General features: G+C 37.3%; 1 protein-coding gene across 12 annotated transcripts in view; it reads left to right on the top strand.

Moving 5' to 3' along the window:
• SYNE1 (spectrin repeat containing nuclear envelope protein 1) overlaps positions 1–21,189 on the top strand; it is a 443,290-nt gene that overhangs the window by 153,528 nt on the left and 268,573 nt on the right. For 11 of the 12 annotated variants that reach the window (XM_045805371.2, XM_045805377.2, XM_045805375.2 and 8 more), the window contains 14 exons: positions 246–448; positions 2,343–2,507; positions 2,972–3,124; positions 4,154–4,297; positions 6,546–6,719; positions 8,916–9,074; positions 9,375–9,539; positions 11,190–11,324; positions 13,301–13,459; positions 13,660–13,868; positions 14,495–14,603; positions 16,161–16,325; positions 18,874–19,041; positions 20,740–20,910. In XM_045805371.2, coding sequence (XP_045661327.2) covers positions 246–448; positions 2,343–2,507; positions 2,972–3,124; positions 4,154–4,297; positions 6,546–6,719; positions 8,916–9,074; positions 9,375–9,539; positions 11,190–11,324; positions 13,301–13,459; positions 13,660–13,868; positions 14,495–14,603; positions 16,161–16,325; positions 18,874–19,041; positions 20,740–20,910 — 2,279 coding nt within the window. The remainder of the gene's footprint in view (positions 1–245; positions 449–2,342; positions 2,508–2,971; positions 3,125–4,153; positions 4,298–6,545; positions 6,720–8,915; positions 9,075–9,374; positions 9,540–11,189; positions 11,325–13,300; positions 13,460–13,659; positions 13,869–14,494; positions 14,604–16,160; positions 16,326–18,873; positions 19,042–20,739; positions 20,911–21,189) is intronic. The other variant, XM_045805374.2, reaches the window with a different exon arrangement.

The following is a 21,189-nucleotide window of genomic DNA, read 5'->3' as shown; positions in this document are numbered from 1 at the left end:
TGTCATTTATTACATCCCGTTTTTCAAAAATTTAAAATATATTATCATCTTTAATCTTTATAAATACCTGTGAATATGATATAACATATTCCCAGCATTAGCTGAATGAAATTCTAAAATTTCATCTGTTAACTTTATAATCTAAAGAAGAATTATAATTGCACAACAGTGTATAGAGCATAGAAAAAAGGCTTGGTGGATTTAAAATATAAAGTAAGGATTATAATTTGTTTTATCTGTTTTAGTGGAAGAAGCCGAGAATGTGATGAAATTCATGAACGAAACCACTGCCCAGTGGAGGAACCTCTCAGTAGAAGTTAGGAGCGTGCGGAGCATGCTGGAAGAAGTAATCGCTAACTGGGATCGATATGGCAATACTGTGGCCAGTCTTCAGGCCTGGCTAGAGGATGCAGAGAAAATGCTAAATCAATCAGAGCATGCCAAAAAGGTAAGGTTGCTTTTTACCAAAGGAAAGGAGTATGCACAAACTTAGCAATGAAACACTTACAGCGTAGTTCTCGAGGGAGTGTTATATATCTGCAAATGTGACTCAAGATACTTGACTTTGCCTGAAAAGTTGTGATTTCAGGTTAGTAAATTATTTTAGGCCAAGAAATACTCTGCTTTATAGAAGTTATTACAATTCCCTCTCTGATCAGTTCAGTGTTTGGCTTTTGCATTCAGTAGAGCAAGAACCTATGGAGAGGCAGCCAAACCCAGGGGGCAGCAGAGATCGCTATACTTACCATTAGGTCTGTACATGAAGGGCCCTGACCTCTGTGGATTTCCTCATTTAAGAGAGGGCAACATAATATTGATTCTGAGTAATGACACACACCAGTTGGACATCTGGGTTATCACATTTCTCTCTCTTTGGGTATTCTTTTTTGGATTTTGTCAACCCTCAATCAAGGGTTGAGAGTGGCAAGAGTGGGCAGGAATGATTATTTTTCCTCCAATTACAGGTGTGTATGTGTGGGTTTAAGAGGTACTGTTTTACTTTAATGTCAGTTACATTAAAATATCGCACAAAATGGATTGATTTCTGTATATGTACTTCTTTTTTTTTTTTTAAAGATTTTATTTATTTATTCGACAGAGAGAGAGACAGCCAGCGAGAGAGGGAACACCAGCAGGGGAAGTGGGAGAGGAAGAAGCAGGCTCATAGCGGAGGAGCCTGATGTGGGGCTCGATCCCATAACGCCGGGATCACGCCCTGAGCGGAAGGCAGACGCTTAACCGCTGTGCCACCCAGGCACCCCTGTATATGTACTTCTTAATGGGAATCTGATATTTTCCCATGAAAAATCAATTTATATGTAAAAGATTTTGAAATGCCAGGCTCCCATTAAAAAGTATAGTAAACACATTAAAATTAGTGCTTGCTATCCAAGATTGGTTCTTCTTTTATTGTGTTACGCAAGTAGGTGCATAATTTTTAAAAGTTTACCACTCTATATTTCTCATAGATTAAATATTCTTGTGTAGCTGAGGATGACAAGAACTGTATACCCATACAGATTTTGGCTTTTCTGATTAGACTGGCAGTGCCCTAACAGATGTCACATGTGTTAATTTCATCCAAGGGATTATAACCTCCAGAAACAGAAGTGTTCTCATCTATTTATGTGGGAAGTCCTCCCACACCTGGCTTATAAAATAGATTTTGAATTATCTTTGGTATCCTTGGTTTTCACTGTGGCATGTGTGTATATGTATGCACAAGTACACATGTATTAACTTGAAATCAGCGGAAAACTGCCTCATTGCCAAGCGAGTAATCTTAAATAAGAAACAATGTTATTTTAAGTCTTCTTGGCCCAGATATTTAATTTTTAAAAATTTTCCTTCAATGATTTATATCCATGATTGTTAATTATCATGTACTATATTCAGATTTTAAAATAAAAGATAATAGGTCAAAAGTTTGTTTATAATTTTTAAACTAAACTATATATTACTCTAAGATCCCACACCTTTTGTATCACTCTGGCACTGTATTTGCCCGCCTGAAGACTATGTATAAGTCCCCTACACTTACAGAAATTCAGTTCTTTCATCTGTAAAATAGGAATAACATAAAATGGTCATCATGTTTTGTTTTGTCTTCAGCAAAAGATATGGCAAAAGATATAAGCTGTTCTTATAAAAAGACACTCAGCATTTCTAGTTCTTATTTTTGAACCTCTTTATTGAAAACTGCATTTGGAAGGAGAGCTAACATTTACTTTAAAATTTGCACAAATTTAGAACAAAGATACTTCTCTTAGTTTGGTTACTTCCATATCATTTATTAATTTTTGGTCTGTGGTTTACAGTAGTGTGTGTTGTTTATCGTTTAGGATTTTTTCCGAAATTTGCCTCACTGGATACAGCAGCATGCTGCCATGAATGATGCGGGCAATTTTCTAATCGAAACATGTGATGAGATGGTTTCCCGAGATCTTAAACAGCAGTTACTGTTGCTCAATGGGCGATGGAGGGAGTTATTCATGGAAGTCAAGCAAGTATGTCTTTCAAATCTATATATGCCTGGAACATGCATGTGTTATTATAAACACGGCGATAAACAGTCTGCTGACAGACTTCCATTGTTGTAGCATGGGCTTATTTAGGCAGAGTACAGATGCTTAGAAGTGTTATGTTTATTTTTGGTCCTTTATTTTTTTCCCATGTATAATAGAGGAACATTACAGAAATATATAGTTTGATTAAGGATTATATTGACATATGGAGCCTACAAATATGGGACGACTCATGTTTGAAATCATAATTCTTTGCTTCTATGCTAGTTCCTTTTTTCCTTTCACAGTAATTGGACTTACTTCAAGTGTATCTAAAATAAGAATCAGAAATTAGCATCTTCCTTACCATATAACAATTTTAGAGAGTACGTGGATGTGAAGGTTACAGGCTTCCAGAGGTTTGACTTAATTATTTTCCGTGTTGTGCTCCTCCCTTTTCTTAACAGTATGCTCGGGCTGATGAAATGGACAGAATGAAGAAGGAGTACACAGACTGTGTTACTGTCCTGTCTGATTTTGCAACTGAGGCCCAAAAGAAACTTTCTGAACCCTTAGAAGTCTCTTTTCTTAATGTCAAGTTACTAATTCAAGACTTAGAGGTGAGGGGGTGTTTCTGGACAACAAAGTGAAAACCTGTTCTGTTGTGAAAAGGAAGATCACTGAAGTTAACCCAGATCATTGCAAAGTTTTCCTATGTCTCTTTGGCACCATTTTGACATGTGTGCATATCCTGGTTGGCACTTCAAAATTGAAAAAAAAAATGCATCTAAATAAAAAAAACCAATTTGGATTTTTTAAGGATATGTTCTGGTCATAGAGTAACTTCAAAATAGTTTTTTAATTCAGAGATTTTTTTTCTACAACCAAATTACAAAGGACTAGTAGAAAACAGGAAACATCTACAGATAACACTTCTACATAAATGCCTCTCCTATAAAGTATTGACTAAATGAATTGCGCCATTTACATGTTTTGAATACCTTGTGGCTCTCAAAAATGAAGTAATAGAAGAATATTTAATGATGTGGAAAGCTTTTCCAATATACTATTAAGTCAGAAAAGCAAAAAATAGTATCCTTTTTTTGTAGATATAAAAAAATGGTATAAGCATGCATAGGGGAAAACATTAACGATGTAGTGATGGGATGTTGGCTCTGGTTATCACTGTGAGAAGATTGTAAGTAATTTAAATTTTCTTTTTCTTATTATCTCTGATTTATAAATCTTCTACGATGACAATGTGTTACTTTTTTTAAGAAAAAGTAAGTTATATAATTGTTAAGGTCAGAGGAATTGCCCCAAATTAACACACATTCACTTGATATAATGTTAGCATACTGCATTGACACAGTTATTTTGAAAGTGTGAAGATTACTTCAGCTTGTCTGTATGTTAAATTAAGGATTTATGATTATTTCTAAAGGATAGCTTTTTATCTATTCATGTGATATTACCAATATATAATACATTAGCATTAAAGGAGAGCAATAACTGGGATCTCCAAAAATTTATTAGAAGTATAGGATTTTATACAGTACCTGTTGATTTTTGTCCAACCTTCTGTGGAATCCTGAAACTAAAAGGCAATGTACCATGTGTTGATGTAGCTGTTTCAATGATTCACACAGGACATTGAGCAGAGGTTGCCTGTAATGGATGCTCAATACAAGATGATTACGAAGACCGCACACCTCATTACCAAAGAGCGCTCCCAGGAAGAAGCTAATGAAATGTTCGCAACCATGTCTAGGCTCAAAGAACAGCTGACCAAGGTGGGAAAATACTTTAATGCATGACACGCTGTACGGGACCAACACTGCCTTCAACGTGCTTTACACCTGCTCAGTCCCACCCATGAGCAAATTCTTTATTGTTAAGAGATCATGCTTTTGTTTTTTACTGCGATTCTCGGTTTAGTAACTCTGTCATTTAGTAACTTTGTCATGAGTTTTAGAACTGAAACTACGGAGCTGATGTCAAGTATTACCTCTGTTAATTTAGAAATACTAGGAGCTTTATTAGAAAGATAAGTCTCTTCTGGAGGAAGAAAGGATCAGTTAAATGTGATAAAACAAAGGGGGTGGAGAAAAAGAAGGGGAAGGAGGTGGAAGAGATCAGACACTTAAATGAGAAAGAATTCCCAAATGCCCTTTTATTGAGTTTTATTTGACATCCCTCTGCTCTAAGATTATTTATTCTATTTTCTGCTTGCATTGCCATGAAGCAGTGGAAAATTCTGCCCTCTTCAGCTCATGGAGCTCACCTTAGACTTAAGATCTATACCACTTGTGTACAGGGAACTCTGTGGCCATCAAGCACTAGCCATAGGACTTTTCTGTTCTATTGAGGGACTTTCCTTAAGAATTTTGGAAGTTCCATTGGGTTTTTTTATCTATATGAAGTTGAATTTTATGAAAATGGTATTGTTTGTGATTGGGTAATTAATTTCTGATAGAAGAAAGGAGTACCTATATAAATGAAGAGGAAAATTTTGTAATGAAGAATTGAGAAACAGAGGAAAAGAAAGCAGAGAACCTGTTATTTAGGAAAGAAAAAAACAGAAAGAGAATAACCTACATGAAATCAGTAGTGGAAAATTAATGAAAAGAGGAATAAATGAGATAGGTGAAAATAGGAAGAATCATGGTCTTGAAAAAAAGAGAAAACTTCATTTGCCGAACTGGTATAATTAGAATGTTAATTTCTAATTCTTTTTATTTTAACATTCAAGTTAAGATATTTATAGAGATTGGGTACAATTTGAGGTCAACGTTGTTGATTTGATAACCTTCTGGCTTTTAGAGCCATATCTTGGATTTGCACATCTTAGCATAGGCCAAGTTTAATGATTTAGGGCAACCTCTGAGAACGCAAATTCCACCTGTAAACACATCTAAGTTGTTAATCTTTTTTAAACTACTACTTCAGTTGTAACATCTTAGTTAAGTTTTCAACGATAGCCAGGAAAGATTCCTAAAGCAGACTTGATTTTTATGCATATTAGCAGATTCTCTTTATTTTGTTCATGGTCATTTTAGCAGAGCCTTTTTGCAGTAGACCAGTAGCTTTCTTTTGGGGAGTTTATCCTTCAGGCAGGGTATCCGACAACATGAGAATATTTAGAATTTAAGAAAAAAGAAAATAACAAGTACTCAATTTCCTTTCCTTGGTTCCCAAAAGTATGAATAATATTTTGGGAGCAATTTGAAGTAAAATGAATGGTGACAGGAACTTCTTAGAGAATGACCTGGTCCTGGATTCTAACACAAAGGTGATAAGGCAGAGACTTTAGGGCTCTCTTGACCCCCAGGGGTGCATGGCCTCAGCATTAAGATAAAGAATACAAGTGCATGAAATAACAGCCTTTTTGTTTAAAGACAAGTGAAAAATGAAGGCTGGGTCAGTTCAGACTAGAGATATATCCCTAGTACGGGGACCTTTGCAAATAAATTGATACATGACTTGTGCACTTGGTATGAATAAGATGATGGGCAGAGAGTAGTGAAGCATGGAGCTGGGGGAGATAGGAAAGCATAAGGCCTGTCTGGGAGGAATGAGTCAGCAAAGTTACAGGTTTGTCTAGAGTTAAGGGTCCAAGTAGTAGAGATCTTGAAAATAAAGTTGGAAGGTCAGTCTAGATAATGTAATTCATGACTATCTCAGATCAGAGTTTGAGGCCGAAGTGAAGATGAGCTGCATAGTTTATGAGGTGGAATTTGATGCCATCTGGCTCACCAACAACATCGTTTAGAGGGAAAGCTCTATCCAGATGGACAGTTTAGATGAATCTTCATGGGAAAACTCTGTAGCATTTATTTGTCTCAGTGATATAGTAGTGTTGTTTTTTGTATCAAAATTTAACAATACATAGGAAATGCCATTAAATAAATGTCTTTGGAGATCTGTAAGGACCAGATGACAATATCACTGACGAAAATGTTCATGAGAACTGTGAATAGTGCCCTGAGTTTGTGGTAATTAGTGGCCTTTAATAGAATTTTTGTCTTTGTCTTTTTAAAGGTCAAAGAATGCCATTCTCCACTCCTTTATGAGTCTTGCCAGCTGTTGATACCATTGGAAGAATTAGAAAAGCAGATGACATTCTTTTATGACTCACTTGGGAAAATCAATGAAATTTTAACAGTTCTTGAGCATGAGGCACAATCTAGTGCTCTTTTTAAACAGAAACAACAGGTAAGGAGAAGTCCCCTTGAGAAGACATAGTAATTTTAAAGCATGTGTAAGACTCAGTAAGACTGAGGTGGGGCTTATAGTGGTAGAAATGCAGGTGGGACAGGAAACGTTTTTCTAGAATAGTGTTGGCATCTCAGGGTGCCTGGGTGGCTCAAGTCCGGTAAGCATCTTCCTTCAGCTCAGGTCATGATCCCAGGGTCCTGTGACTGAGCCCAGGATCAGGCTCCCTGCTCAGTGGGGAGTCTGCTCCTCTCTCTCCTTCTGCCCCTCCGCCCTGCTCGTGCACGTTCTCTCTCTCTCTCTCTCAAATAAATAAATAAATAAAATCTTTAAAAAAAGTAGAATAACACTGCCATCTCAAAACAAAAATAACATTGGTCCAAAGATGAAACCCCTGTCCATTAACGATAAAATAAAAATTTTATCTATCTACATAAACTTATATAGAAAGAACATCTTTATAAATAAATGTTTAATTTTAGATATTTAGATATATATAAAAGCAAATAGTTGCATTCTGTTTCTATCCAGTGTCTATAATCTGTGTCTTATGAGATCTTTTCTTTGCCTCTAAGATTAAGTCTGATTATACAATCATAAAATTCTGGAAATGTGTTTAGAGTGATAATCATTTTTCTTCATCTCATTTTTAGTAAGCAGATCTCTCTATGCAGAACAACTTCCCACTCTTGCAGTTAATTGACTTATTTAGGTGGTTTATTATAAATGACCCTATCCATCAGAGGAGCCCGAAACTTAATGAGCAAATGGTTTACCACTGCATCCACTGAAACAGATTCCTGGAAGAAAGGTGGCATCACTTAGCAGAAAGAGCAGAGAGTATCTGATGTGATTCAGAGAGGTGTTCAGATCTTAGATCTGATATAACAAAGTACAAAGCCTTGATTAGCTTTTATTTCCTCACCTTAAAATGCAGGTGATAATACCTAACTTGAGGGCTTATTGTGGAGATTACATTATATATTCCATAATGTAACTGGCACATAGTGACACATAATATGTACTCTATAACTGGTAGCAATTTTTATTACTATTATCATTATTATTGATAGTAAGGCCACAATGATTATACCGCCAAACCCTATTCTAGTGGGTTCTCATCATATTGGATAAAGATTGTCTTTCGCTTTGAGTCATAGTGCCATTTCTCATATTCTCAAATTGCTATAAATTGCTGTCAAAGAATCCTTCCAAAATTAAAATAACATTTGATATTTTAAAATAACAATAATATTTAATAATATATCTCTAACATATATTACTCTTTTATGTCCTAAATCTTCAAAAGGAAAATATGTCCTTACTTTGTTTTGCCAAAACAAACAAACAAACAAACAAACAAAACCTTGGTCGTAATATTTGCCTCTAGATTACCAAAAGTGGTATCCAAATGAGCAGTTTGAAATACTTTTCCAAAGCTGTTGAGGATGTCGAAATGCAAATAGTGTGGCTTCAAGTAAAAAAATGATTGTTGGCCTTGGGCTGGGCTGGTTAATTTCCATGCTGCCAATTGTAGAAGCCACTATGATGCCAGGTTACTAAGCAGAGGTGGAAGGGCCTGGGTCACCATGGTTTCTCATCCCGCGAATGTGGGACAACTGCAAGTCCTCCCACACCCAGCAGTCTGCTGCCTTTTGTGGTTAGGATCTGGGGGCCACCATTTTGTTAATGAGGTTGACAGCTTATGAACCTTAGGAATTCAAATGTTGTACATTTTGGAATACACAAATGATATATAATTTGCTGCAGCTCTTTCAGTTATGTGCATTGGTATTAAATTTAGTCAGATTAAAACCTCATATGTGGATTGATTTTGTGATTGTTCTCTCAATAAATCATAGGCCTGTGAGTTGGACACATTGCAGACAAATAACAATTTTGATGGCCTTTTGTTTTCTTAATGTTAATAACACGGGCATGAAATAAAAAAAATCTCAAAAAACTCAATGTGACATTTAAATGCCTTATATAAAAAGCACTGACTTCAGTGATTGCTTAAAATTGAGCTCTTCTCAATGAAAAGAAACACTTCTCTGTACTTTTGATTTTACTTACAGCTGACTAAAAGCCTAAAAGCCATATAATGTTGTTCTTATTGTTTTGTAATGGTTATTCTCTTTGCTTCTCTTTCTCACCCTTTTAAATACTGTTGTTGTGGGCTTCCTTTCTCTGTAGGAACTGTCAGCTTGTCAAGAGAGCTGTAAGAAAACCATGACACAAATTGAGAAAGGCAGTCAAAATGTTCAAAAGTTCATGACCTTGAGTAGTGTCTTAAAGCATTTTGATCAGACAAAGCTCCACAGACAGATTGCGGATGCCCATGGTGCTTTCCAGGTAAGCTTTCCCCTTGCTACAGAGACGTGAGCCAGGGAAAATACAAAGAATGAGGACGTGTAATCATCACGTTTCATGCTTTCCCTCTTGCTAAATGCCTCGCCTACTGAGGTTTGGAACCAATCATTTTACTTCTTCTTTTTCTTGTATTCATTAATATCAAAAGAAGTTGATTACTCTCATCATGATGAAATGTATTCCTTCCAAGTTTTTTTATTTGAAGAAACAATACTGTTTAACAAAATGATGCTTTCAATAATGAGAAAGCAGCGTCACATTGGCATTATTTTTTAAATTAAGAACATGGTGAAGAAAATTGGAGACTGGAAGAAACACGTGGAAACCAACAGTCGCTTGATGAAGAAATTTGAGGAGTCTCGAGCAGAGTTGGAGAAGGTGCTGCGGATTGCTCAGGAGGGCCTGGAGGAGAAGGGAAACCCAGAAGACCTCCTGAAGAGACATACCGTGAGTTTGTCCCTCATGAGGCACTTGACCTGAGGACGTGGACAAGTGACCTTGGATGAAAAATAAAAAGAACATTCTGTTCTAATACTAAGTTTTTGAGGCAGGGGGGAGGAAGAAGTGAGTTAGGAAGGCAGAAACACTTTAGGTTATTAGACCCAGAAAATGGCAGCAGCAAAAACAACTTCAGGAGCAATCGATGAGCTGCATTGTAATTGGCCAATCTTAAGTCCCTGAAATGGAAGAGAATTATTAGATATATAGTTCAAGCTCTCCTGAACTATTTCACTGAGAAATTCTTACATAACCAACATACTCTTTTTAAGAGATGATTTTAGGCGGATGGCTAAGTCTCTGTGCTCATTTCATGAATCCGCCATATCGAAGTGTGAACACCATGTCACTTGAAGTTCAGTAGCTGATCCACAACTGGTCCTATTGTGAAGTCATCTTCCTGTTAATCATACTCATTTAAATCATATTGGTGTTGAAAATGTTCGTAATCTCTGAAGTGCTAGATGGAGATGATGGGCCCTCTGAGAACATGTGTTTTGAGTTATGTTTTCTGGAGTTTCAGTGGATATTGGTATGAACCACACTGTCAGACGATGACTGCTGTGTTTGTGCTGCAGCTGACTGAACTCAGGGTTGCTGGCTGTGACCACACACCGTCTCCTGCAGCGGATACATCTGCTGCAGTGTGGCCCTTTCTATTTTGAACCACTGTTGTCTCAAAATATCTCTGCATATATACTCCTGAGTCTGTGTGAGACTTGGTCGTGCATATAGGTGCACATGTGCTGTATGGGTCTGTTTGGTCTGCCATAACAATGTACATAGACTGTGTGGCTTAAGCAGCAGGCATCTATTTTCTCACAGTTCTGGAGACTCTAGGTCTGAGATCAGAGTACTAGCTTGGTGGGGTTTGGTGAGGACTCTGTTCCTGGCTCGTGGATGGTCACCTTCTCACTGTGTTCTCATAAGGCAGAGATACATAGCGAGCAAGATCTTTGATGTCTGTTGTTATAGGGGCAATAATTCTGTCATGAGGGACCCACCCCTGTGACCTCATCTAACCTAATTACCCAAACAGCCTCATCTGCAAATTTCATCACATTGGGGGTTAGGGATTCAAAATATAAATTTGGGCAAATAGTGGGGGGGGGCACAATTCTGTGTATAGCATGTGGGGTCATGTGTGTACTTGTCTGAATGTGGAAATGGCTCATAATGATCCAGCAGGGCCTGAAACACATTGCAATTAGGTTATGAGGAATTGTAAGGCTAAATGCTAGCTTCTGCTCTGCTCTTCTGATTTTACCAAAGAGGAATGAAAACTCTATTACTCTGGGATCAAGGTTTAAGCCCCTTGGCATTCCAGAATATTCTACCAAATTTGAAAACAGCAAAGATTTTTTTTTTCTAAAAAATGAAAAGCAGTAGTTGAATTTCAGATGTGGTGGTTTCTGACTCATAACTATAGATAATTATAGTTCATTCCTGAAAAAAAGAGAGTAGTTGCCAGGAAGGTTTGAAGAGGGCAGCAGCTGGCTGAGGGGCTTGTGGAGAGGCGTGACTGCTTAACTGTATAGTATCTGATGCTGCCTTTTATTCTGCCCGACACTCTTAACCACTTCCCCCTCTCCATGCCAGGAGTTTTTCAGTCAGCTGGATCAGAGAGTGCTCAATGCTTTCCTGAAAGCTTGTGACGAGCTCACCGACATTCTCCCCGAGCAGGAACAGCAGGGCCTGCAGGAAGCCGTTAGAAAGCTCCATAAACAGTGGAAGGTGAGTCAGGACATAATGAGAACACACACATAAGTAGGTGTCACGCGTGATGGGAGAGAGCATAAGGGTGTCAAGGTTCAATTGTAAGAGAAATGTAGAAATTCATGGAAAATCACCACAGCTAGGTCTCCCATTTAAAAACAACTTCAATAAAACAATGATAAAATATGATACGATTTTGTTTTTCTTATTTCTTAGTAGCATCGATTTTATCATATTACTTAAGAGTGCTCTTTTTCTTTTCCTGAGTATTTTTGGGGGTAGGAATGACAAGGGCATTTTACTTCCTCGGTAACATTTAGTAAACTCTTCTCATCTAAGTAAATTACATTAGGTACATTTTGCTGTTTTCAAGGATTTTACTGTCTGGTTTAGATTGTTATGATCTAAAAAAATATAAATACAAACATTTATTGGTTAAGGACTCAGGGATGAACAAAGCACAGTCCATTTCTCCAAAGAGTTTAGAGTCCAGTAGGGGAGATAATTAGTTGCAGATAATGAAAGTATAATATATACTAAGCCCCCAAAAGTATAGGTTATACTTATGAAAGCTTTGTAAGAGAGAAGTGGGCCCACTTGGAGAGTAGAAAGGAGTGAATCAAGTGACTAGTTTTGAGCTAGGATTTCAAAGAAGAAGCAGAGATCTAGGGGAGGTGTGGTGGGGGGGAATAACAGCACCTGGAAGAGAGACAGCAGGGCAGCACCCAAGTGGGGGATGTAGGGATTCACTTGGCTTGTCTAACTTGAGTGCCCCACACTGGGCTTGTCATAAGGAAGCTGACTCTAGAATTTGCATGCCAGGGGAGCAGCTACAGTGTAATGGAGACCCACCCAAGGCTGTCTTCCTCAAGCCAGGCTGGAGGAAGCCTGCTCTAGCAGCAGGTGAATGAGTGCTATCACAAGATAATAGCGAGTGGCGAACTTCATGTGTATTATATGAAGAAGTCATGGGGTGTGGAAGATAGGCAGCTAAAACGCTCTCCATCAGCTTTTGTTATTCTCTCGATTTTTTTTTTTCATCTCAACAACATAGGCCAAAAAATCAGCCCCAAGCACAGGAAAAACACAGTTAAGGACATATTTTGTTTACTCGCTAAATTTGAAAATTAAATAAAGATTCTTAAAGAAACCCAAGCTTTTTAAGATATCTTTAAAGCTTAACATATCCTAAATGTATTATAGAATAGAGATTCTAATGAAAAGCTGTATTTATTTTACTTAAAAACCCAAACATTAAACCCTCTAGGTTATAATCTGTTTTAGTGTTTTCATAGCCCCCAATCATTTTCTCATCAGTTATCTTGGTATTTTATTTTAAAAGTAACCTTTCAAATGCCATAGGATGCAAGCTGGCTAAAATTAGTAAATTGTAGGACTAAAGGTAATGATGTAGCTTATGCTTATATCAAAAAAGAACATAAAACATTTCATGTTTGCACGCTGCTTGCTGGCTTGTTTTCTCAAGGAATGCTCTAAGGAAGAAGGACAAGGCAGGTGGTCAAAGGCATGGGCTGTTTGATCCTGGCTTCTTTACTAATACTTTTCTCTTTGCCCTTTGTGTAGTGAGTATGAATGTGTTCTTCCTACCTCACAGGGTCGTTGACAAAATTAAAAGGGACATATGCAGGGGAGAGGGTGTGTGGAATCAGTGCATGGTATAAATTTAGTTTCAAATCTAGCTTTTCTACTTATGCCTGAGCCTCAATGGTCTAATCTGTAAAATAAGAATATTAAGACTGTGTAGGGCTATAGTAAAGAGTAAATAGAATAATTACTGTGAAAAATCTGACCCTGCAGGCTGAAAGAATTCATTGCAGTCCCAATATTTGAAAAAGTACAAAGCAGGTGCAGACAATAGTGATTAAATCACATTGGCCCCAAAGGGAATATTTTATGGTTTTTGCCACTGCAATTGAAAATGTGTATAATCAGGAATGGTATCATATTTTTTTGAATCTTCCTATGGAATGTAGGATCTTCAAGGAGAAGCCCCATATCATTTGCTTCATCTGAAGATTGATGTGGAGAAGAACAGATTCTTAGCTTCTGTAGAAGAATGCAGAACTGAGCTGGATCGAGAGACCAAGCTGGTGCCCCAGGCAGGCAGTGAAAAGATCATTAAAGAGCACAGGGTACGTCTCACACACCCCAAGTGCAGGCATGCAAAGTCACATTGTTACCTAAAAGATATATAGCTGATACTTGGGTTTGGGTCTGAGAACACTAAATAGCTTAATTACTGTATACTAGACTAAATGGGAATCTTCTATGAAAATATGAAAGTATTGTATGGATTCACACAGGGATTATATAAACATTTATTGCTCATTAGATTTTCTTCAGTGACAAAGGTCCTCATCATCTTTGTGAGAAAAGGTTACAGCTTATTGAAGAACTGTGTCTGAAACTCCCAGTCCGGGACCCGGTAAGGAACACACCTGAAACCTGTCACGTGACTCTCAAAGAGCTCAGAGCTGCCATTGATACGACCTACATGAAGCTTGTGGAAGACCCAGACAAGTGGAAGGACTACACTATCAGGTAGCTGTGGAACTGCTTCCAGAGATGGACATGGTCTGTCCTAATACTTGCTAATTCAGAGATCATTGCATGACAAGAGGTGATGTGTGTTTCCTCTTTAAGCAATAAAGAAAATCAGATTGTGTGATCTTGCCCATGCTCTTAATATAAAAACGCTTAATTTAAAAGAATGGGTTTCAGTCAGAAACAGGGTGAAGCACTTTATTTCCAAGGGACCCAGATGTTACCTCTTTGAAGCACATTGGGCTGTTCCTTTCTCCCTGATTTCCTCATATCCCCAGAAAGGAACTTCTACCTCTGGGTTTGTGTCTCAGTCTGGTGGAGATAGATGAGGCCAGACCTCAGGTGGTGCCTCCCATACTCCCAGGTGCTCAGGCCCTGGAAACACACCTTTTTCCTGAGCTGAGCTCCATCTGCTCTGCTTTCTCTTTCCTCCAAGTGACAGCTCAGAGGCAGCCACCCCTTCTCTGAGCTTCATGTTAAAGGAAAAGTTTCCAGAAAATCTGTTAATTGACTTGCTAATCAGTTGATTGTTAAATTTCCATGAATAAATTCAAAATAGAAAATGTATTTTAACCACTGGGATATTGTCTCCCCTTAATAAGAGAATACTTTTGTTATTTCAGAATTTCTGAGTTCTCATCTTGGATATCTGCAAAGGAGACACAGTTGAAAGGGTTTAAGAGTGAACCCTTCAATACTGCTAACCACGGAGAGGTTAAACGTGCTGTGGAGGTTAGTTCTGGGCCATATTTTTCATTAATAAAAAAATTAATGGTAGACAACCTGACTAACTGATGTATTCTTTTTCTTTCTGTAAAAAAATTAAATTACTGAAAAACCGTCTTAAGAATAAGTCTCCTTGTGTTACTGGGGAGAAGAATAGGGGATTTTCCCTATTGAATCATTGTTAGCTTGGAAATTTAGTCATGCTTAGTGGTACCTCTCATACATCTTTAGCTAATGGAAAATCCTGAGAGGAAAACTGCACGCATGGGCATACAACACAGCAGAGATTTAAGAATTGCCATGGAAAAAAGAACACTGTAGCTTTTTATACATTTTCAGCCATTCAAAAGCCAGATCACAGAATTGGGCAAGGTCTCTAAGTCTCATTTCTATGTCACATTCAGTCTGGATTGATCAGCTCTGTGAGCTTGGGTACAGCCTGATAAACCTCGCCAGGTGACAGAACCTCGAGCCTGAACCCAGTTCACATTCTGTGAATGACACACAGCAACCCTCTCCTTCTTAGCGTGGCTCTGCTCTGTTTTGTAGACACACGCCGTTGCGAAAATTCTTGTCTTTCAGCATTTTGAACTCTTGCAAGTCACATGGTTGCTGTTAATGAGAATATATTTCCTTTCTATTCCTATCCTCTGAGTTTCATGTTTTTCTCTTAAATATCAGTAACATCCTGCTATACCTATAGAAAGATATTCATATTTGCTACTGGTTGCTGTTATATTACAAACCAAAAAACCAAAAGCCAGAAACCATGCACATCTTCAATTGAAGAGATCACTTGGTTCTGGAACCAGTCACTTTCTGTGGGTGTGAATCCTCTGTAGCAGCATGCATGGTTTCCTCGTGCTTCCCAGAACGTGTGCAGGAGGAATGCCCCAGTCAGCATTTCCGCAGTTCCCAGACCTTACAAGGGCTGAGCCCCCAGAATCCTTCTGGCATTGTCCCGGTCACTATGCCCTCCCTTCCTACATTAGAGTTGTGCTCCTGCTTGCACATCTACTATGTGGGTTATTGACTTCCCAAAGCTAACAAAAAAGAGGCATAAAATATAAGTTAATAGAGTTAAGATCAGTTTTTAGGGCATCTATAATAATATTCAACAACTAAACTCTTCAAACAAAAAGAAATCCACTCACCAAAAAGAAGGACTCTTTCAACCTTTTTTTCTAAAAATACCATGTTCCTTCCAGATAAAAGAAGATAATATATGTTATAGTTCCCAATTTTGGTATCCCATTTTCTTCAACAGTACTTTTCGAGGCATCTTTATTTGTGATCAAGGGAATACCTGTAAATATCTAACCATCTAATTATGAACTAACTATCTAGTTAGCTTTTTGATATAGAGAGTATTGATTTTACATTCAGTTATTGGCACTGGGGAAATACTTTTTTCTAGCACTTGTGGACTTTTGTTAAAGGTGTGAACAAAAAGTAAAATAAGCAGGCACTCTACTGGTGAATGAATGGCTCTCCTACATCCACCGTATGAACTTTCTTAGTCTGAGTCCTTTCTTAATCCACAATGTATTCTCTTCATTCCAGGATATCAGAAATGCTGTTACCACAAAGGGTGAGACTCTCAACTGGCTGAAATCCAGACTTAAAATTTTAATTGAAGTTTCTTCTGAGAATGAAGCCCAAAAGCAAGGAGATGAGCTGGCAAAATTATCTAGTTCTTTCAAGGCTCTTGTGGCTTTGTTGTCAGAGGTATACTATTTACTCATACTCTAAATAGATAGTTTTGGGTGAGGAGTCTGGTGGGTTCTTTTTCTTTTGGTGTGATTTAAGAAGCAATTATATAAAGAAAGTGTATTTCAAACACAATAGTTAAGATACTTACTCATATGAAGATTGGTGGGGAAGATATTTGAATTATGGTCCGTGCCATTATTGGATGTGTTGGTTCAGAGTAACAACCTATATTTAAAGTACAAAGCTTACCAGATCCACACTTTTTACTCTTACTAAAAGCATTGTTTCATGGTCAGTTGAAGGTATATTATGGGGTTAAGAACGTAGGCTTGGGAGTCAAGTAAACCCAGAGTTAAAGTTTAACTCTGCTAGCCCACTTCCTATGTAATCTTGGGCTTGTCACTTAACATCTCTGGGCCTTGACTTTCTTACTTATAAAACAAAGCTAGAAAAACTTACCCCTAAAATGCAATAATATATGTAAAGCACTTAGAATATAGTGCCTGAGAGTGAATGCTCAATAACCAATAGTTAGTAATAATAAAATATTCAATGTTAGCAGACCAGTAAAATCTGTTTTATGCAAGACTTACTCATTTTAAGCTTCTTGATATATATTTCAGTGTTTATATTCCTCTATGGATTAAAATATACAAACCTATTTACTTCATTTCTAGTAGGGCCCCTTCTACCCTCGGCGAGAACGTTTTTACCAACCAGGTTGTCGTGCACGTCTAATGAATTTGTGCATGGGAAGATAACGTAAGAATGGAAAGTTAAATAGATAGTCATCATGATTTCTTGAAGTCATTTATGACCTTGCATGGAAACATGATCATCTAAGTGACTTAAACTTCCATGATTCTGAAGATTTAGAATCCTCTAGAGATGTCCCTAATCTAACAGTTTGGTTAATTAACCTTTTATATTTTGAATGCATGTATATCCACTTAAGACTCTAGCAGAATTTACATAAGCCAAAAATACTCTGAACTGCTTGTGGTTTTAGTTTTATGTGTGAATTTTGATATTATATGTCCATTAAGAATTTTTGACAAATTGAAAATAGTAATAGGATTAATCAAATTTTGGAGCAGGAGTTATTTCAATCTTTTGATATCCATCTTTCATAGCAATAGTCCAGGTAGTATAGCCACGACCATACTTTAAGTAGAATTCTGACATCATTCTTCTGTACTCTTTCTTTGATCAAGAAGGTAAGACGAAAAGTAAGGATTACAGTTTTAAAAAGTAAATATACGTGCAGGTGATCTTTGATCCAAGACTTAACAAATAGGTTTAGTCACATTGATAGATGAGTTTATATTTTGTTCCTCCCCCCCCACACACACATAAAACACTTTGTCAGCCTTTAAAGTTAGAAATTATTAGTCTCCCTGACACTTTACCAAGACCATTTATTTACTTTATCTTCCAAGTACTCTCATCACACTGTCCATGGGACTTGTAGCAAAAATCTGCCCCTAACAAATACAGACAGTAAATCTTTGCACACCTATCTACCTTAAACTTCGTAGTTTATATTCATACCCTTCTACGCTACTCAATCATTAGTAAAACCAAAGAAAGAGGAAAGGAAAACATTCATTTTGTTCATGTAAGGATTTATATTAAAAGATGGATTTGACACATTCAGTCTATCCTTTGATTATAATCCATTTAATATTTAAATTAATGTTGAACACAAAGTGTTTGCAGTTGTCCACTATAAGAAAATGAGGCTGTGGATAGACTGGCAGTATGTAATGATGAGTCAATGAAAGCTGTGATTTACTGAGATCTGGAGTTCGTGATTTTCATTCGGTGGTCTTCTTACTGTTTGTTTGGAGAATAGCACACTCACGCCCGTGGGACAAACTCAGAGAAGAGGGTCAAAGGATGGGATAAGAATGGAGAAACTGAAAGGCTTCTGTGGAACACAAATGACATGCTATGTGAAAATGATGAATTTAGTGAAGATGGAGAGCGATAGACTTTGAAAACAAAAGATGGTGGTGACCCTGCACTAGAGGAGGCAGAAATGAGACAGAAAAGGAAGCTGAAAATTCAGGGAAAAGAATTCACCAAAGAACCACAAAATTAGCAATTATATTGTGTTTTATGTAAAAATATTGGAAGTGCATTTTCAACAAATACTCTTTATTCTTTTCATTTGTTCCCCTCTACAATTGTTTTCCTTACTTTAAATAGGGTGGACTCAGCTTTCTTATAATGCATTTTTATAATTTATTATTGGATTTTAGGCATGGGACTGTCATTAAAGGGATCCAGGAAATAAAACATACAACGTAACCACTTTCACTATCACTATCACTGTCCTGCCCTGACTGCCAGGTTGAGTGGGCACAGAGCACCGTATCCGATGAGGCTTCAATTCCCATAAATGGCTATGCAGTTTAATAATAACTAAATAAACATAAGAAAAAATAAAAGAGATCTGTGTATATATTTCAAGTTGCGGAGATGGACTTTACACATATTCTTAGAATATTCAAGATTACATGAGCATCATATGACTTATAATTTTTTCATGAAAATCTAGGTTGAAAAGATGTTAAGCAACTTTGGGGACTGTGTCCAGTACAAAGAAATAGTGAAAAGTTCCCTTGAAGAGTTAATTTCTGGCTCTAAAGAAGTCCAGGAGCAGGCTGAGAAGATTCTGGACACCGAAAATCTGTTTGAAGCACAGCAGTTACTTCTTCATCACCAGGTAGGATGCCCTTTATCCAGGGCACTTATGCAAAGTTTGTTAGTCACTGACAGAACCAGGGAGGTGAAGAGACCTGCATGTCTAAGAATAAGGACAAAGGTAAAGGTAAGGGGTGGGGGTGAAGGGTTAAGAAAATGGGGGTCCAGGTAAATGGTTAAAAAAATTTTGGCACCTCTGTTCTCTGTTAAATATTAGCTATTTCAGAAGAGCCTGTAAGATAAATTCTCAGCCTGAGTGATTTGATGACGTCAAAAAGTTCAAGGAATATTGTGGAGGAAAAGTTGATTTAGCTATGAAATCCTTCATAAAACTTGCTCAGTTATCCTTTTCATAACAGAGAAGGAAAATGTAGAGATAAAATGCTCCATATTTGAGATCACTGTTCTTTGTCATTCTGTTATAATCCTGCTCTTCAATTTACAACTTAGAATACATCTCAGTTTGGAAAATTATAACTTACATGAAGTACCAGACCTTCCAGGATAGTATGCTTTTATGAAGGATTAGAACTGGAAGTAAAGAAATTCTGGTACATGTATTGATAATAAACAATTTTAACCAACTTACTTGCCAAACTCAATATAAGTAGAAGTATGATTCAAATCAAATATGTTAATGACAAAATCCTAGCTAACATAATGTATAGCAAAATGCTAGCTAATTTTATATATAATAATATATGAACATGGAAGTGGCATTAAAAGTATATGTAAAACAGCAGCCTCTAGGCTTTACAGATTTATTTAATAATTATAAAAAGACGGTGAGTACAAAAAAAATAATGCTTGGTATTACATTGTTCTCAATCATTGTAAAAGTTGTGTTTGGGTTTCAAGAGAAATATGTAATTATAGATATTTACATTAACATTTTAAAACTCTTCACAGTTCTTGGACCAGGTGCTTGGTTATATGCCTGTGTTTACTTTGTGAAAATTCATATGGTATACACCTGAGATTTGCCTACCATTGTTTGTACATTATACCTCAATAAAAAATCTATTTTAAAACAACTTTCCCCATATATCTTAGCAGGTTTATAATTCTGAATATACCCAGGAATTAAATCTCTTAATATCAGCATTTTTACAGCATAAATGATAAAAAAAATTAGAGTTAGGACTTCATGTTTTTAGGCAAAAACAATTTTTTAAGGAGAATCATGTTAAATGAATAGTTTTGTCAAATTCCTTCTGGAGTATTGCACAAAATGCTAAATGTCTAAATTTGCACACAGTTAAAACACCAATATCAAATTAATTATGTTGTTTATCATTAAAAACATAAAATATTGATAAATAAGGCCCATTTTGACCAACATAAAGTCCCCATTGCCATTTTAACTGTTCACATTACCTTTTTCTTAAAGATTTTGTTTATTTATTTATTTGAGAGAGAGAAAGAGAGCATGAGCAGGGGTAGGGGAAAAGGGAGAGGGACAAGCAGAATCCCCGCTGCCCACTGAGCAGGGAGCCTGGCGGGGGACTTGATCCCAAGACTCTGAGATCATGACCTGAGCTGAAGGCGAGTGCTTAACCGACTGAGCCACCCAAGTGCCCCTATTCACATTAAGTGTTAAAAGACAGTTTGGGCCCACAGTGCAGTGAGGTTGTGCCTTTCTGTACCTCTGTTAGACTGTTGGTGTTTACGTCCTGCCTGGCCGCTTCAAGAGTAACATTTACACCCATCTGTTGTCCAGCAAAAGACAAAGAGGATTTCTGCAAAGAAGAGAGACGTACAGCAGCAGATAGCTCAGGCTCAGCAGGGAGAAGGTGGGCTATCCGGCCAAGGCCGGGAGGAGCTTCGGAAGCTGGAGAGCACCCTGGACAACATGGAGCACAGCAGGGAGAAGCAGGAACGCCGCATTCAGGTGGGAGACCAGAAGTCTAGGACCCTGTTAACCTCCAGGTCACATCTCTTTACATCTCCTAATGGGAGCCAACATTGGTTCCCGCCTCTGATGCTCCAGCATTGTGTGAAGTATTGATACGAGTTATCTCTTTTAATCATCACATCAACCTCAGGAGATAGGTACTTTAATGAGCACATTTTGCCAGTGTGGAAGCTTAAACAGGAACAGCTGGAGGACTTTACCCAAAGTCACAGAGCAGTGATCAGTGATAAAGCCAGAATTTTAATCCACACTTGT

Source organism: Ursus americanus, chromosome 11 (assembly GCF_024610735.1).
Source record: "Ursus americanus isolate L20-20 chromosome 11, mUrsAme1.1.p, whole genome shotgun sequence".
Taxonomy (NCBI): Eukaryota; Metazoa; Chordata; class Mammalia; order Carnivora; family Ursidae; genus Ursus; species Ursus americanus.
This window is presented reverse-complemented; position numbering and strand designations above follow the sequence as displayed.